Source organism: Cariama cristata, unplaced genomic scaffold, assembly GCF_000690535.1.
Source record: "Cariama cristata isolate BGI_N322 unplaced genomic scaffold, ASM69053v1 scaffold31376, whole genome shotgun sequence".
In the NCBI taxonomy this organism is placed as follows: Eukaryota; Metazoa; Chordata; class Aves; order Cariamiformes; family Cariamidae; genus Cariama; species Cariama cristata.
The window spans coordinates 1-19,233 of NW_009622064.1; the positions used below are offsets into that span (position 1 = coordinate 1).

Genomic DNA, 19,233 nt, shown 5'->3' on the forward strand with positions numbered 1-19,233 from the left:
AGACCCCAGCGCCGGGCTTGCCCGTGGCTCAGGGGAGCCGCTTCCCCGGCATGCAGGTAACGGAGCGGGGCTGGGCCGCTCGGGCACACACCGACCCCCCCAAACAGCTTCACACGCATGCACACCTCTGCACACACACACACCCCCCCGGCATGCACTCCGGGGCACACACACACACTCCCTGCACAAAGCCTGGCACGCACACACACACACACACACCCCGCCGGTACAGTGCTTGGCTCTCCCTCACACACCCCCCTCCCCTCCTCCCATAGCTCCAGACAGACACACTCGTGCGTGAACCCCGACACACGCACACGCTGTGTACACACAGACAGCCGTGTCCGTCACCGTCACCTACACACACAGCCAGCACAAAAACACCATCTGTGTGCACGCACGACCTCGTGTACACACGCATGTACTTACATACACGCCTTCACGTGTGCACACGCAGTGTGTCCCCTTTTAGCATCCTTCCCTCGTGCCCTTCCCAGCCCTTTTCCCCACTTTTCCTTCTCCTTTTGCTAATTCCAGCCATTTGCACGCACCAAGGGATCTCTTTGGATCCTATCTCAGGCTTTAAGCACTAACATCCTTGTTTTCTTTCCTCAGGACATCTCCCACTTGCTGGCTAGCACCTTTGAGGACCTGTACACTGGAGATGTTATCGGGGTGGACATGGAGACAAACTGGATCAAGTCCCGAGGAGGAGACAATGTTTATCATGAGAGTTTTACGGCGGAGCTAAAGAAGGTACAAGTCAAAACCAAGTCAGAATTTGGAGCTCTGTTCAGCTTTCATGGCTACTTCGTAATTTCTAGATCTTCTGTAAAATAAAATAAAAAGGCAGGGGGAGGATCCTAGAACTGACAATTTGGTGGAAATTTACTTGAGCGTAGTTTCCTACAGAACCTTTCATACGAGTTAATATTCACCTCATGCCCCTGCATGATATTCTCAGCTCTGGACAGCTTTTCAGACACAGGGTAAACCCAGTAAAACCAGCAGACCTTTAAATGCCTATTCTTCTGACTGACAATTTCTTCCTGTGGCTGCTGGTCAGTGTACTAGACTTCCTATCTTGCAATAAAGCATTGTCATGCGCTGCATCGAATACTTATATATACTTACCTTAGTGGTGCACTATGACACGTAATTCATTAGCATTTGCAATGCTCTTTGGAATCTTGGGTGAAATCAACAGTAGATATGCAAAATACTTGTGTTAATCATTGCTCTGATAGCTATCGTCAATGTATAAAAGAAGAAGCTATTGCTGGATAATTTGAGCAATAGGTATTTTTCCCATTTTATGTCATCATACCCTCTCAAAGGTTATCAGAGCTGAAAAATCTGAAGTTTTGTCTTTCTTTTGAGCCATTTATGAATATATTGGTGGACACAGTATGTTCTGAGTAATAAACGTGAATGCTCACTCCCGAAATGGACTGCTTGGATAAGATTAATTTCAACTGACAGTACATGTCCATAACACTCGTGTTACAGCTGAATGAGTCATTCAAGGCTCTCTGTATTATCAGAGAAAAAAAAAAAATAAAAATCTCCAGGCACTTTTAGGTGTGGAATTGTATCCTGGATTCCAGTGAGAGTGGAGGGATCCCAGAATTAGCAGGAGGGGAGGAAGCATTTCATTTTAGCTGAGATGCATCCTATCCTTTCAATTTAAAAAAATAAAATAGAATTATTTAATTCTATTAAATGAGCCTAAAGGTTAAACCTTGTCACATAAAAGTTCTACAGAAAGCTCGGTTAGGCTACAGATGCTCTTGAGATCAACATCTATCAGTTTCTCTTTCTGTTGGTCTTGTATGTCTCTGTGCCTCTGCTATATTCTCTCTTTAACTTACATTGACATTTCTTTGAGGCAGGATTTTTCTTTCTGAGTTGTGCTTGTAAAGCACTTACCACGTTGGCCAGAGCAATCCAAAATATATCAGGACGAGTGAAGGATCACTATTGGGATATTTTGGAGTTTTAGAAACCTTCCTAGTAACTAGGAGGGAACATTCACTTTAAATTCATTCCTACGCTTATAGGCAAAATACTGTCCCACAGAAGGTAAAACCCAGACATTTCTCTTGTCCTGGGAGGGTGTCCTCATCTTCCACACATTTTTCTTGGGTAGTGCTTCTTACCCAGCACAAGTTAAATGATAGGAATGAGGGTGTTTAGCAGACCAGTTTATGCTTGTAAAGTAATGATGTTTTACCAAGCTATCTCTATTTACCTCTCAAAGGCAAATCAAAAACATTTAGCTGTAAGGACATCTTAACAGTTCAAATTACACTCGTTTCTCTACATTCACCTATGCCTGTGATAGCTTCTTGCTGAGTATAAGTGCCGACTGACAGAAGCTGACATAGTAGAAGAGAACATCATTCAGGCCCAGGATCGAGCAAAAGCTGAAGAAGAAAGGGTCCTAAATGTGCTGAAGGCAGATGCGGGGGAAGATTTCTACAAAATAGGATTGCCACCAGGTGAGGATTCTGGAAATACTGTTGCTCCCCAGTACATGCTTACGGTACCTGTCTAAATAACTGGTAGAGCTTTTGGGTTGGCTTTTCATCAATGGAGCAACTTTGAAGGATTTTGTGCAGAGATTCAAGTAGACTAACATCTGTTTAATGCTGTAAGAAACTAAACAACTAGGTCATTTTCAAGGTATTAAATTTGCAATTAATGGCTTACCACCTAACTTTGTTACAAGCATATGTACCTTGATATAGAGCAGCAACGACCAGAGATGAAATGCTTCTCTGATGGCTGCATAGCTGGGTTTGAACTGAACTTAGAACTGTGGAGATGCATGTCCAGGTCTTGGGATTAAAATACCAGACTGTTTCTCTATCCAAAGATATTACCTTTCTAACTCAGTGATGAGTTATAAAGACAACATTACTTTGGATTGATCAAGATGGTGTATCTTAAGGGGCTAAGCTTTTGCATTTTCTTTGATTATTTTTTTTGTCTGTTTTACTGTTGCAGTGGCATCCCCTTTCAGGTGGATTGTTGATAATGAACTTCTCAGAAAAAATCATTTAACCTGCCCTGATGATTACATCACTGATAAATTACCTTTTACTAGAGCACCGAAAGGTAACCTTTAAAGCAGAGAATAATTTAGACTTTTTAGAACCCTCTATAAGAATTGAAGCATTGGAGGATGTAGGAGATCTGAGAATATTTTTGTAGTTTTTTGTCAAAGCAGAAGGGACTCTAGTATTACAAGCATAAAATTCCACTGAAGGGACATTATCAAAATAACATTGATAAATTAAAAATTATTGAGTTTAAATGTACTTAAATGTGAAATTTAATGGTGGTCACACATTTGTTTACAGTTCTTTCCATCTGACACAAAAACTATATTAATTGTGACTGCCCTGCCTCTATTCAATTTCATTAGCACAAAGCTGCAGCTACATCTTGTATACAGAGAAGGGAATTGGTTACATTAAAGTAAAAACTATTCTCAGTGAAATAAAATTGTATTCTTTATTTTGGGTTTAACATTTTCCAGTTCTGGAAATATATCGGTTTCATTTGCAAATGAAGATCAGTAAGGAAAACCTTTTGGGCAATGTCAAGACTTCTTTACTTCTTTTACTCATGTGTGAGCCAAGGTGAAAGTTTTTAGTATCATTAAAATGAAATTTTTCAGTCAAATCGAAGCAAACATTTCAGAGTAATCAACTTAGTTACAAATTCCAAGATTTGTTTTTTTTTTTTTCCATTGTAATTCCAAACAAAGCCAAAAATCTAACATCTCAGAATTTCCTCTGAGGTGGCAATTTTGTTGTCAAACTATAGGAACATGGGACTAGATGGTACATCCTCTTTATGTCAATTTTCTGACTGTCATGAATCCCTCACATAGATCTTTTTGTAAACTGAACAGGACATTCTAAGTCCCACTCACTTGTAAGACTAACATAGCTTTCTGAGAGTAATACAACTTTTTTATATATAGCTTGTTTAATTAGCATTTCTAAAAGCTTTCTTATTAAAGCACTAAGCTTCCTTTGTGCAAAATAAGTTATAATTGTAAATTAAATTCTAGAGGTTTTAAAGTGTATTTTTACCATCGACAAGATTAATAAATTATAAGTTCATACACCTATGCTTACAATAAATGCTTATAATTCTCTTATAGAATTAAATTTTTCTTTGAATTGCAGGAAAATCAGAACCTGGCTACATGAAAGATACATTTAGTTTTAGACAGCATATTTCTTCAGGCTCGCAGGACCAGATGCCTGCAGAGATTGCATACCTACAGAAAATATCTGGTAGTCTGCCAAATGTGTCCTTAGGCACATTAACTCTGCCTTCAACTCCAGAGTCTAGCCACCAGACTAAAAAGGCAAGTCAGGTACATTTTACAGATTTATTTGTTTTAGTCGGTCAGAACTGTAGGGCCTATTGCTGTTCCCGTAACAAAACGTGAATATCAATATATTGTTGATCTGGCTCCAGTACTTATTTTATTTGATCTGTTAAGAAAAGAGAAATACAATATTTCTATATGAATTTTCAATATTGTGTAGCTTTAATTAGACATGTACAGATCCTTTTTCATCATCCTCAAAACTGTCATGTTTAATTTTGCATCATGATCTCTGTTTTTTAAAGAAAACTAATGCCTCACAGAAGCTAGCCTGGAAAGACAGTAAATGCAAAGCAGAAGCAAAAAGTCAGTGTGCTTACCTTGCCAAACTTGAAAAGAGGCAGAATTACTTGAAGAACCCCCGCTTTTTCCCACCAAATACTCTTCATGGAGGCAAATCTCTTGTCATTTCTCAAGAAAAGGTGGAACAAACCATAGCCAGAAGAAAAGCAGAAGATAATAACGGGTATGCAGCATATACAGTTTCTTGATTCTGAGCTGGAGCACACCGAGCGCTCCACTATGGAATTACTGTGGATTTACATGTAGATATTTTGAGCTAAATGTCTGTATAGTCTCTTAGGAAACAAAGTATGTCTGTATGACGTTTGTTTTTTGCTAAAGGATATATTTTGCAATTTCTCATTTTATCAGTATTTAAAGAACTAGGCAGTAAGGTAACATCTCCTTTTTTTTATCTTTCAGTGATACCTCATTTGTTCCTGTGTTTCTTGCCAATCCACCTACTATTTTGTTTTCTGATTATGAAGTTGGCCAGGTTTATGAGGTGAGAACTTCTTCGTAGGGAGTTAATTCTACCACTGAGTAGCATTATGTCCTGCCATGATCTGCATATTTCACCCAATCTTTTGACTTTCTGCAGTTCAACAAAATACTGAATTTATATTGAATTAACGACCCTATAGCTTTCTTGAAGATACTCTTTCACATATGCCACTGACACACTAACCAGTGAAAACTAAAAGAGACCCTTTTCAGTCTCTGCTTCGTTTTGGTAGTATCTGATTCAGCCCTTATTGGATAAACTGAGATTTTTAAGTTGATTGCAATGATAAATTAGTTACTTCTAGCAGGGTACTAGGGGACTGCAAACATTATAATGAGTGATGATAAATATAACAGAGTATGTTATTTTCTTTTAAAATGAAGATGACTGTAGAGCTGCGGAACATCACTTCAACATGTCAATATGTAAGACTTATCCCCCCCTCTACTTCAGCATTTGCCATTGGGCCAGGTGAGTGTTCTTTTTACTGCCTTTAAGATGTCAATACAGAAGAGATCTAATTTATCTGCTTGAACAAAGATTTTTCAGAGATGTTCTGTTTGGTTCTGCCACCCATAGTCCTCAGTTCCTTAAAAACTGAATGTTGACTATGTCTCTAGAAACAATCACATGCAACTCGTAAGCAGATTCAAATGGTCTAATGAGGAATTCAAGAAGACTAACTAACATTAAAGTGTTTGAAGTACATTGAAATGTATCCATGGAATACCTAGGTTGAGTCTTATCCAAAATTCATCAAGGAACAGACGTAGTTTCTACTGAAATCATTAGGGGGAGAGGGCAAGAAATAACATACTTCAGTTGCAGCAAGGAAGATTAGGTTAGAGGAAAGTTAAGAAAAACATCTTTCCTACAGGAGGATAGCCAGGCACTGGGACAGATTGCCTAAGGAGATTGTGGTATCTCAGGCACAACACTGGAAGAATATTTAGAAGTAGTTAGAAGCCCCCATGTAAGCCTTGTTGTCTTGTGGTAGAGGAAAACTGGGTAATGTCTCTAGGTTTCTCCTCACTCTGTTTTCTGTAGTTATGAGAAGCATGTTTCAGACAAAAAATCTTGGAGTTTGGTGGTAGATATGCACATACACAGATTACACTGGCAGGCCTTTTGTGGTCATTCATTTTTATCAGCTTGACTTAGGCAATAAGTGGAGAGAGTTTATAGGCACCTTTCCAGAGGGAGATGTGATCATAAATACATATGCCAACTTTGGGAAGTTTAAATTTTTTTAATTCCCTGCATTTTTTTTTTTCCCAAGGAAAATTTCCAGGAAAGGGAGGAATGATTGCTCCTGGAATGACATGCCAGTATTCGGTCCAATTTATTCCTGAATATCTACAAGATTATGAAGATTGTATATTAGTGGGGACTCAAGTATCAGAAACTCTTCTGATCCCGATCCAAGCTAAAAGACCACCTCCGGTGTTAACATGTCAGTAGTGTCCAATTCTTACGTTTCTCTAAAGTCAAACGGACTTGTTTTGTTTTTTTTTTTCATTTGACTGTCTCCAATTTTATGTCACAAAACAAATGTGGGCAGAGTTGGCAATGCAGTTTCTGCATTTTGATATCTATCTCATTTTCACTCATAATAGATTTCTTAGTTATTAAAAAGTAATCCTGTCAATTTTTTCCTTAATTATTTGTTCTTAACACATCAAGCTCATTTTTTTTCCACTGTATTAGAGGAGTGAGCAGGAGCCACTTTTCTACGTTTGTGTCTTGTTAATTCCTGAACTCCTAATTGTAATTAATAATCCTAAATATTAAGGAATTATGATTTAGTTATAAATATTTGATGCTATTAATTAATATTCATGGAATGTTACATTAATTATATATGGATATGACATATCTGCAGGATTCACCTCTCAGATACCTAGCCTCAGCTGTAACAACCAGGATTACTTTTGCAGAAACTCGCTTTGATTTTTTGTAAATTCACCTTTCCTGTTATACCGAGTTTTTAAACAAATCATCTTTTTTTGTTATCATCATTCAATAGAGTCTTTAAGTAGGAAGCACCATTAAAATGTAAGATTAATGTAGAAATATACACCTCGTACTGTTTAACAATGGAATGGAAAGAATTTGAGGGTTTTTAGGATTGCAGCACCTAGCATATTCAAATGCAGTAATATTGTCTGTAAAGAGTTATTTAAGAAGTAGCTGGCTTTGCTGTCTGTTACTGTCTGTGTAGTCTAATTTTCTGTGTTACTCGTTGCAGTGCCTCACATTATAGACTGTGGTTCCTGCCTTGTTGGAGGAATAAAAGTAACAATGATTGTGTGCAAAAATGAGGGAATTAGCCCTGGGAAGTTCTCTATAATGCCAAAGAAAGCCTGGCCACCTCCTAATTTCAGGGTGAGTGATTAGAAGGGGAATACTGGACATGGTATGGTATAGATGCCCTGACATGAAGGCCCTTTGAGCTAGTCATGGTATATTAGCACAGAAGTCATAAGGCCTTGGAGTATTTCTTCTAATTAAGCCATATACATAAGCCACATACTTTTGAGATATGTGAAAAAAAATCACAGTGAAAGGTAAAACAGTGATGATGTAGTATGGCGCCTGTTTTAGGTAACCTTGTATTTTAAAAACAACAACCTGATCAGTTTAATTTATTAATCTTTCTCTTTTTTTTTTTTCTGCTTTTTTTTAACACCTTAGACTGTTGCCACTGTTGGTTTTGTGATACAAGAACCTTTTGGGATCCATCCTGCTGTTTTTGAGCTAGCTCCAGGGCAGAGTACAACAGTAGAGGTTAGTACCAACTGCTATAGAAAGTATTTGTACTTTACCAAATACATTACCAAGCAAGATCATTTTAGAAGATCTTGGCTGGACCTTGCAAATTTGGGCTTATGTGAGCAGAAACGCTCAAATCCTTTTGTGCAATTATGCTGGAAGAATGGCAATTGTGAGTCTTACTCACATTGCAAATTCAAAGTCTTGCTTAGCCACTCAGAGACCAGTCAGATTTTCCCCACCCAAAGAATCCTGTTAGAGAAAACAGGAATCTGAGAATACAGAAGTGCTTATTTCACTCCAGCTGGGGCATCGAGTCCAAGAAACTTTTCCTTTCTGAGCTTCCTTGGAAAAAAAGCTTATTTTGGGAAAAAAATTCTTTCATTGTAGAGCAGCAATTACAAATCCTTCATTTATACTGTGCTCTTTCCTGAAAAAGATCCTGCAGTAGATGTGCATTACTGGTTGCTAGCACTGCCTTGTTGGATGTGGGCCACGTTTTATTATAGCATCGCTATGGAGAGAGGAGGACTGATATGGAGAGTATGGCTAGCCTCCAGGCCTTCCCTTTACCAGTTCCTCCTGACTGTTGGTAAGGGGAATGGGTCAGGCAGGTGTGGATAAAGGAGAAACATTTCTCCTCCTTTCTCTCTTCCTAGGTGCATTGCTTCAGCAGAGCCAGGCACACATGGGAGAGAAAGAGGAGATGGATTTAGGATAGGCTGGGTTTGCAGGTGGTAGTGGATAACAGGTAGAAGAACCATGGTGCACATTACACAGCCAAAGGTTTGGGCCCCTGAACCATTTTTGTTGAGGTGGAACTCAGGGAGGACACACAGGAGCTGCCCTGCTCACACTGTTGTAGCTTGAAAAGCAGCGGTGGCGTTGCTCAGTAAGTGACTGAGGGCAGGTCCGATTCTGAGGGTCCAATTCATACAATTAACCCAGTAGCCTGCCCACATCTCCAGTGACTACAAAGGCAGCCTCTGGTGACCATCCACATACGCACATGTACGTTTAGTGACCCAGAAAACACCTGTTTCTGGTCTCTATTAAGGGAATGTGATGTTGTTTGTTTCTTGCAAATGTAAGATTTAATTACTAATCACTAGAACTGTCCTTTAATGAACATTTACAAATTGAAGTTTATTACTTCCTGGAGAGAAATCAGTTACAGACATTGTTATTTCACTTCTCTCTTTCAGGTAGCATTTTTCCCTTCTTTTCCAGAAGTCTCAGACCTAACATACACTGTTGTTTGTGACAATTACCAAGTCAATGATGTTACAGTCACAGGTTTGTTTCTAGCATCTTTCAGAAATTGCATTTCTAACATTGTAGATATTCAGATAATGTGAGTGGTGGTTGATGGCTTGAAGTGATGGTAACATTTTGTGTTATTGGATTAAGCAAATACTTTGTCCCCTGATGGTGTTAAATGCTAAACATTTTTATCATCATCATAATTATTATTATTGTTATTACTGCTCCATCCCAGTGCATGAAGTACATGGGATTCAGAAAGCACTGAGCTCTTAACCCACTGTAGCCAAAAATCCAAACGTAAAATGTCACCAAGTAGCAGAAAAGAAAACTTGTTGTCAGGTGCAATTCATTTCTTAGGTTTTTGTATCAGTAAGATAACATGACAAACTATAAAACATCAGCTTTAACAGGGCAGAAATATATTTGGATGTGACGCAAATTTGGGGCACAACTTGGATTAGGGTATTCAGGAGAGATAGGCAGTCTTTGGATTAGCTAATGAAAAGAGTTGAATTTCTTGTAAATGTTAGTGCTTGTCCTGTAATGTAATTGTAAGTGCTATACCATTAGGCTTGACTTGTAGTCTATTTAATCACTTTATTACATGTATTTCCTTTTGAAAATTTTTAATAGTGCATTTCCTGCTTACTTTTAATTTAATATACTGCTCAAAACATCTGGGACCCACATTATTAACCACTGCAACACCCCACTCACTTCAGTGAAACGGTGCTGATGTAAAAGTGAGCTGAGGTTGTGGCCCTGAAATCCGAATCTGTTAAATTCATGCAGGGAAAATCTCTATTGATGTATGTTGATAAATAAAGAGTATCAGGAAAATACTGTACAATTAACACATTGGAGTTCTGAAACTTGAGGAAACACCAGATGTAATCAGTAATGGCCATTGCTGGCATTTGCTGTTAGTGAGTAATATGAACAATGTTAATAGCCAGATGGTAAACAGTAATACCTACTTATTTCTTCAAGGGGTTGGACAGCTGATAGCTCTGGAGCTCTTGTTCGTCACAGGTGGAGAAAGCAAACCTGAACCTGGTGAAGTTACTGATGTAACAGCACAGCATCTCATACGATTTGACCCCCAAAACCCACACACCACTGAAGAGAAGAAATTGGTTATAAGAAACTCTACGTACGTAGCTACTATTAATAGAGTAATGCTCTGCAGCCTCAACATACTGGTAGGGAGCTCATTTGTGATACTATACTCTCTCAAGCTGGAGAAACAGTCATGCACTTGATAAACTTTGGGCAGAAGCCTTGCTTCTTTCTGCTCCATTGTTTAGTAATTTAAGTTCAAGGATATGTAAGAGCAGGAACATTATACATAGATCAAACATCATGGCAACCATTAGCTATACCATTTGGTTACATACACTGCCAAGGTCAATATATTTGCTTCAGTATAGATAAATCTACAACTCCAAAGGATTCATAAATGTGGATGGTTGCAGGAAATATTTAACAGGGTCATCCAGATGAGATTTATCTAACTTTACGTGTCTACAGCATATACTTGTGGTGTATACTTGTGCAACTGAGCTAAGTACCCTATACTCTTTTCATTTCATAATGCAGGGAAATAGATGCTTCTAAGGATGCAATTCTGGCTGTAGACATCTCCCATAGAACAAGACATAACACATCCTGGAATCCACTGGATCTCCACCGATTAAAACGGGAGCCCAGTGTAACTAACTCATATTAAAACTTTCACAGGATTCCTACTATTGAGTCCTAATAGATTTAAATATAAACTCTATTTGAAGTCAAGGAATATGTCCCTGTGTACAATTACATTGTACTGAACATAGCGGCACCCTGATTTTGCTCGAAATCAGTCAGGCAATAATAGAAGTACACTAATGTGCATGACTGCAGTTGTTAGAGGCTGCAGACTATCAAAGCAGTGAGGCGATCAGTGCTGGGTTTAGGTACATTAATGTAAATCGCTACTTGCTACAGTGAATTTCTGAAAGTTTGTTTTGTGGCCTGGAAACCACACATGCATAATGCCAGAACAGAATGCTGTTTGGGTGAAGAAAGTGTGATTCCGTGAACTGGATAATGTAAACTGGCGAAGGATGTGACTATGCCAATTTCCACTTTTTCTTTATGCTATAATCATGACAGCAGTCCCTGCATGTCTGCTGTCAACATTTGTATGAAACAAAGCTGGATAGGCTGAGACTGAGCTCCACAGAAGCAGGAAAGAGAAAACTTTCTACTGCTGTAGAAAGTGATACAAGAAATTGTACATGTTCAGTTTTGTCATTGGTACTCACTTGCAAATTCCAGTGTCCTTCTCTCCTTAGTAAGGCAAAGTTTTTGAGGTCAGCATGAGCAAGGTTTTAAAATCCATGAAGACGTTCCATGGAATACACTTCTGCTGCAGCAACCTAGTTAAGGAACCTTTTCTGGATTACAAAGAGTATTGCAGAGCCATTGCTATAATCTTAGCCGGAGCCACTGTGTTTGTTGACACGTTAAAGACCACATCTTGCACTTGGATTAAATTCAGAATGTTATGTAGATCATCAGCACCGATCCAATGCAAACATAAAAAAAATCCTGTTGATCTCAGATTCTTGAAAGAAGAATTGTAGAGTTTCCTAAAAGTTGTATTACGTGACAAGTTAAATAAGGCAAGAAAGTTTTAACGCATCTTACATGTTTATATAATTTACTTCCATATATTAGCATGTTCTTTGTATAATTTATGTACTCTGTCTCTATGCTGCCTCATCAGCTTTGTAGCTCACAAAGACTGGTTAGTCTAACTCCTGTAATTTTTAAAGAGAGGGATTCCCTACGTGGAAAAAGGAACTGAAAATTTTCTCGCAATATTTTACTCAAAAATATCTGAATTTTTTAATCATACCTTTTTTGTTCATTGATCTCTTTGCAGCCATGTAGAACTTCCTTTCTACTGGCAGATAATGAAGCCTAATCTAAAACCATTAATACCAGAAGAAACCTCAGACTTTATGAAGGTCAAATACAGTCAAGACACAGAGTCAGCCTTCTCCCTAAATCCTGAGCAGGGAGTTTTGCTTCCCCATACGGATCATGAGTTTATTCTCATTTACACTCCACAGGAGGTATGGCTTGTGATTCCTTCCTATCTACAAACTCCAGCTGTGTATTTTTATGCAAGTCATAAAATCCTTGCTGTGCAGCTTTCAAATTAAATTTAATTAGCTAGTACTATGCTCTGATAAACAGTGTTCAAAACGTAGAAATTTACTAAAAGAAAACATGTTTTGACTGCAAAATGCGAGGCAGTTTGTGATCTCATGTCATTTTTGGTACTGACTGGACACAATTAATTTTACACTGAAACTACAGACACATCCTCATAGCTGCAGCTGTGTTGGCTGGTAAAGTTACCACCCTCACCACACTACCAGCTCCTCTACCATCTCCTGACCCTTCCCCTTCTGCTGACTGAGCTGCTTTGGGGATGTGCCCCATACCTACTGCCGACTAAGTAAGTCTGGTTACAAACACTGATTATTTAAACTGTTTCCAACTGTAGCTTTTTGGGGCTGAACTGGGTTCTATGAACATCTGTATGGTAAATTAAGGGGATAGTCGTAGCCTTTGGCAGAGAAATGACGGTTTGCAGCTGTGGGTAAAGAGGAGTGCAATGATGTTTGAATGCAGCTGTACCAGTGACTGTTGTCTTAGTTTCTGCTCCCCTCTCCGTGTGAATAAGGAGCATGAGCTCACTGTATTTAAAGAAACTCGATCCAAAGTAAGCCCAAGAGTAGCAATATCCCATGCTGTGGTGATTAACAGACATAGATATACCTCAAGTAAGTATGGAAGAGAAACTAACTGGGTTTTTAAAATATTTTAATTAGTTAATGCAAAAATATATTGAATTGACATATACACTTAAATTAATATCTCTCTACAAACAAATGAATCTTTTGCAAAGCCCTTCAGATGTAAGGCGTGCTTCTGTGTTGCCTTTTTCTTCCCCCATTAGAATATAGAAGGCATCCTCTTTTCCCATGGTGGAAAAGTAGTGTTTCTTACTCAAAATTAGATTGATGGTCGATTAAGCTAAATACCCTGGAGCAGTTAGAAGAAACTTTAAGTTAGTACAGCAGTACTGAGCTTAATTTGGGGAGCCTTTGCAGATGCCTGTGTGTAGTATGCAATATACTAGGGAAATAATAACAGGCATGTTAAAAATTAGTATTTTTCTTGGAACCATCCAGCATGAGATCAGAATCTGGCTTAATATTTTGCAGTCAAACATGTTTTCTTTTAGTAACTCTAGAGTTTGAATATTGTTTATCAGAGCTTAGTACTCCAATGATGATCATTCATTCTTTAAATGTAAACTACTTTTTCATCTCTTTTTAATCCTCAACATACTGATTACTTGACATTAAAATCCTCTCCTTCATCTTGTAGCTGAAGAGTTATCACAGTGTGATTCAGATGGTACTGAGGGGCATCCCAGAATCACCTTGTAATCTGAGAAACAGTATTTCCTGGTAAGATGCGTAGCCACATTTTAGCTATGCTATTACATTAAGTTACTGGAATTCTTCATCTTTCTGGTGATGATGGACTGCCGACGATAAAGGATTTTATCTGCACAACTAATTGTGGTATGACAAGCGTCTCTGTGATCTTTCCTCATGTCTGAACACATGCCTTAGCCCTAACTAGGTCTGCACCTCTCTTGGAAAGAGATAATACCGTCATTTTATCTGTTCATTTTCCAGGCTTTCTGCTGAGATGTTCAGCAATTACTCTTTGTCACAGCAGTCTATGACTTACATACTTGTTCATGAATAGACAGGGACAACTAGAGTACATTAAAGAACTACTGCAATTTTTCCAGTTGTTAATAGTCCCTGGCCTGAGCTAACTGCACACAGGCAGTCTGTGCTTCAGAAACTTTTGATGATTTTCAGTTTTGATCTGGCAATTAAAAGATGGGATCCAGTTTGAACACCAGTTTAAGATGCTTAATAATTCTACCATATTTCCTCCCAAAGTTTAGTAAAAGAAGGGATGCTTCAAAACATTCCAGAGTACAGAAAAGAGGATGTAATAGCACTGGAAATAGAAGTTAAAGGATCAACAGAACCATTTCATCTTCTTCTGGAACCATATGCCATTATTGTCCCTGGAGAAAACTTTATTGGTGTAAATGTCAGGAAAACATTTAAGGTTTGTTTGCTTTTGACTTCATTGTTATCATGTGCTTTGTGTCACTAGATGTCATAGGTTTTATTAGAAGATACCAGACAATCCATGTTATTTTAGTTTTTCTTAAATATTTTTAAAGGAGGCTGTGACTCCAGGAGGGTCTGTACTGAAATCCCCAAGCAAGCCTCCTTAGGCCTATACTCCAGGCAGCAGATTTTGTTCTTTTTCCATCTCTCAAGCTTGATACCACAGAGTTTTATCCTTCTAAATGTTTTTCTGGGTCACTAATCTGTTGCTGATCACTTTGTCACTCCTGTAGTGTAAAAGTTTCCCAATTGGGAAGAATAGCCAATGGGTCATTAAATTACTTCATAACAGAGGTACTGTTCACACAAAGGTCTACAGCAAGCACAGAAGAGCTACAGTAATCGCATATGCTGCAGCTTACTAGACCTTATTCTTTCCTGCAGGTTCTGGTAATTTCTGTTTGACCATTATTGGACAGACTGCTGCTGCAATTGTCCACTCACTATAGATCAGGATCCTTTTGATCTTAGACTCACTTGGGAAAAATAGGCCTTTTAGCAAGAGCCAGGCAGGAAGACATTTCCCAGTTAATGGTCTTCCCATTTTTAATTAAAGGTACTGCTAATCAGCATTTAGTTTTATTCTTTCTCTTCCTAGAAGTTTTTTTTCAATTTAAGACAGCCATTTCATACTTCCAGTAATCCAGTATAGCGACATGTGTGGTAATTAAGTCACTTACTGATAATATAATGACATTCCTCACAGTTTCCAATTGGTTTTTTAGTCTTAAAAAGATAAGAATTTGAACTGTGCTTAGAGATAATTGTGCTTCAGAGAACAAAGTTATTTGCTGTAATTAAGAAATAATGTCTGAATAGATCTGAAGAGCAGGCCAAAGATTTCAAGAGCTTACAGCTCCTTCACAAACAGATCCTTTGGCAAAAAAAGGCTGCTCTCAAAAGAAAGATTTGAAGTTTAAATTTAGAAGGTCTGTTATACTTTTGAAAAATGGGGGAAAGTTTAAAAGGCTTCAAATGTGATAATATTCTTGGAAAGAATGGTTAAAGGATTTTCTTCAAGTTTCAGAAAACACTTTCACCTGTGTGAAGATAGCCACTGTATTAAATATAGTGCTTATATAATTTGACTAAAAATAGTGCTTTCAGCATAGATCTCCACATCCAAGCTACCTGCACTAAGCTTTCCTTATGGATCTTGTTGGCAGCATCCTGGGGGTGATTAATCTCATCCTTTAGGCTAAAATAGGTCAGAGAAATTGCTCTCGGCACTCTCTAGTTGCTTTTATTTTCAGTAAAGAGAATCCTAGGAGATGAGGTTAGATATAGCTCTTGCATCTATCTTGCAGACACCTGAAATCCAGTCAGGTGGATCCCACTTCTTGTCCTTGTTTTGTGTCATGGAGGGAAAAAGGAAAGGGAGGATAGAGCGTTATCATGAAAACAACAGTAGTTAGTGCATGGCACTGGGTTAGTACTGTTCAGGTCAGAGGTTTGATGAAGTTCTGTGCCTTTCCACTCTTATCGTGCTCAGTTTATTTCAAGATTCAGGTGAAGATATAGTATGCTGTAGCTAGATTCAAGGTATATTAGTAGGTTGTAATGTTTACTGGTGATCAGGATATGGTTGAAGTTTGCCAAGTATGTGATGTAAGACTTGTGATACCTAGTTTGCAGTGCATCAGTGCTCTCAGCTTGTTGCTATGAGCTTCTAAAGTGCATTAATTATCTCGTTGATTTTAATTGTTTTAGATGTGGAATAACAGCAAATCACTGATCAAGTACACATGGGAGAAAATCATGTCCTGTGAGATCATGGAAGTTGAACCTCATACTGGCATCATAGGTAAAGTTTCTGTGACTTGCAAGCATCAGTTAATGACAGAAATATTTAAATGGGTATGAGTGGAAGAGAAAACTCACAGAGCAATGTAATTCAAGCTGCAAAACAAGACCTGATCCCCAGCCCTTTAGGGCCACAAGGAGACTTAATTTGGTTCCAGGAGCTTCAATAACAGGCTTGCAGCAGGTGGTTTCTTTGCAAAAGGGTAAGACAGGACCCTGAATTTTTCTTTTCTAGATATGAATAAATGCTGTGAATTTGAACTGGCAATTACTGGAAGCAAACCTGGGCGCGTCAGCTGTAATCTGCAGTGTAAAATTGAACACTGTCCAGAGCCAGTTGTGCTGCATGTTGAGGCTGCTTTTAAGGTAAGGAGCAGTTCAGCGTTGTGGGATGACTAGCTGTGGGGCCTGGCCATTGTCCATATAAAGGTTTTTGCCTCTTAAAGGTATAACAAATCTAAAGCAGTTGCAAACAAGAGGTATTCTTGCTGTCTAGTAACTATTGAGGCAATGTTGATACTCCCAGGACGATAAGAATTTTTCTGCATTACACACAATGTGTTTGCTTTCTGCTATTGTTTGTGAAATTGAATGTTCATCTTAGATAATGTATGCTTCTTAATTAGGCAGTTTTGGCAGAAGTGTCCATTCTGACATCTGTTTCCTGGTGTCCTAGGGTCCACTTCTTTGTATTGATGTTCCATCACTCTGGTTAGGTTTGACTAAGCAGGGTGAGAGTGTGGTAAGAACCTTTGAGATTAAAAATCTGTGTCAGCTGCCAGCACAATGGAGAATGCAAGAAAGCCAAGACTGTCTAGCTGAAAGGAATGAAGAGGTAAGTCACTGCTGTAGCTGGCTGTGCTCCCTCTTTAGCTATTTCTTCCTTACGCTTAGGAGTTGTAATATTCATTCTAGATATCAAAAATTCCAATTTCTATGACTTCTTATGAAACTGGTTCTGCACAGTTCCATAAGTGCACAAGTTCTTTTGAGATTTAATGCTCCTTTGCAATTTTTCTCTACTTCCATTTATTACAAATCCCCTGCCAGCCTGATCCAAAGAGACATGTAGTATTTCCTGTATGACAGTGATTTCAGCTGCTGCTGATACAAAGAAAAGGGTAAGACCTTATCAGAACCAAGGTTGCTGAACGTTTTTCCTGCACACCCACATCAGCATGTCAGACAAGAATATCAGCACCTACTGAATTGGTCCTTTTGGCTTTAAACAATAGCTTTGAAACACACAGGTGTATCCCAAAATAACTTCTTACCACAATGAATACTAAAACTATTGTTTAGTATTATCTAAACTGTGATGTGTCAAATGCAGTCCATTCCAGCCTTTGACTTCAGAGCTCATTCTACCATTTCATATGAAATAACTAAAGCAGCTTAGAGGTAATACTGGTGGCAAAGAATTGAGTGAGAGCTGCTATCTGCAGGCCATCACATATTCATAAAGTAAATTTAAAAAAAAAAAGGCAAAATACTTATTTTGATTATTTGTGGCATACAGTGGGCTTTGTAGCTAGATTTCTCCTTAGTGTTATGTGTTAAAGGGAAGTGAGGAAATCCAGACTCTGGGGTAAGTACTTTTAGTTGTAATGAAAGGCCAAATTCTGCCTGTAGGGCTCTCTACGTAATTACCCACGCAAGGAATTGAGTTCACTTGTTTCATGGCAAAATTGGTCTAAACGCTGTTCAGATGTTCTGTTTTTCTGGACAGACTGTCAGTTTTGCAACAGAGAGAGGAGCTTGTTAAGCAGGAACTTTCTATTGACCCTCAGGAGATGGAAGCCTGCAAGAAGTTGTACTTTATCCTCATGAGTTCTTGAGCTTTGTTTTCTTTTCTGTGTATCATGTAGATATCTCACCAACTTTGGGTGAAAGTTAATGGCAAAAAGAATGGCAACGCCTGGCAAAACAGTTGTGTGTGTGTGTCTATCCCTTTTCTCCCAGAACAATTACAATCAGAAGTGCCTGATTAGGGACAGGGGTGCCCTGGAGAAGACCCTGTCCTCACAATCCTCAAATCCTTACTTCTCACTGTTATTCCTTTGTCCCCTGCCATTCCCAACAATTCCCTGAACCCCAGAGAGATTTTCAGACTTAATCTCTTGAATTTGTCATCCCAGAGCCCGTTCGTATCTCAGTGAAGATTGTAGATCAAGTCCTCCATTCCTCCTGCATGAATATCTCAGTGAAGACTATAGATCAAGTCCTCCATTCCTCCTGCATGAGAGCTACCCCTTTCCTTTCCTGAACCTCTCCAGCCCCCACCCCACACTGGTGCTCTTTCTGTTCCCGCTCCTCCAGTCATCATTCCTTGACCTTCTGTCCAACAATCTCCCCAACTTGTGGCACCTTGCATACCTGCTACTTAGCCCTCTGCTTGGGAGGAGACACGGGTGCTGCTGCTGCCTGCTTCTCTTTCTCATTCCCCCTCCCTTCATGCACATGCATCCCTGTTATGCCCTTGGCTCTGACTAGCCTTCTCTCTTTCTTTTTATGAGCTGTCCCCACAGAAGCAAAGTCCTGCCTCCTTGTCTAGCCAGATTTTCAAAAAGCTAGCACTGAGCTTACTGAAATGAACCCAGGTGGGACTGTAGGGGCAGAGAGAAAGGACACATCTGAGGAAAAACTAGACACATGCAAGTCCTAATTAGATTGTGTGGCTTCAGCGTTTTACACTTGCTTTGCAGACATCAAAGAAATTTTTGTTTCTTCTCATAGGTATCTCCCTTTACCATTCAACCGTCTGCTGGAGAAATACCTCCTTTGGGTATATGCAGCGTGTCAGTTCAATTCACATCATTGCTGTGCCAGCATCTCCAGACAGTATTAGAACTAGAGGTAGAAAATGGAGAAGGAAGGTAAGGGGGAAAAGTGGCAGTATACTTTGTTTTTTT

General features: G+C 38.9%; 1 protein-coding gene across 1 annotated transcript; it reads left to right on the top strand.

Annotated features, from left to right (window-relative positions):
• Positions 1–50: 50 nt before the first annotated feature.
• Positions 51–19,197, top strand: DLEC1 (deleted in lung and esophageal cancer 1; the record flags this gene model as incomplete). The annotated part of the gene is made up of 20 exons (XM_009702210.1): positions 51–56; positions 616–756; positions 2,345–2,501; positions 3,010–3,120; positions 4,203–4,396; positions 4,657–4,877; positions 5,117–5,198; positions 5,582–5,669; positions 6,478–6,651; positions 7,447–7,583; positions 7,893–7,985; positions 9,176–9,266; positions 10,227–10,389; positions 12,166–12,358; positions 13,686–13,758; positions 14,293–14,453; positions 16,229–16,322; positions 16,557–16,687; positions 16,998–17,156; positions 19,058–19,197. Coding segments are annotated over exons 1-20 (2,609 nt in total), but the record flags the coding sequence as incomplete, so codon positions are not given.
• Positions 19,198–19,233: the final 36 nt, after the last annotated feature.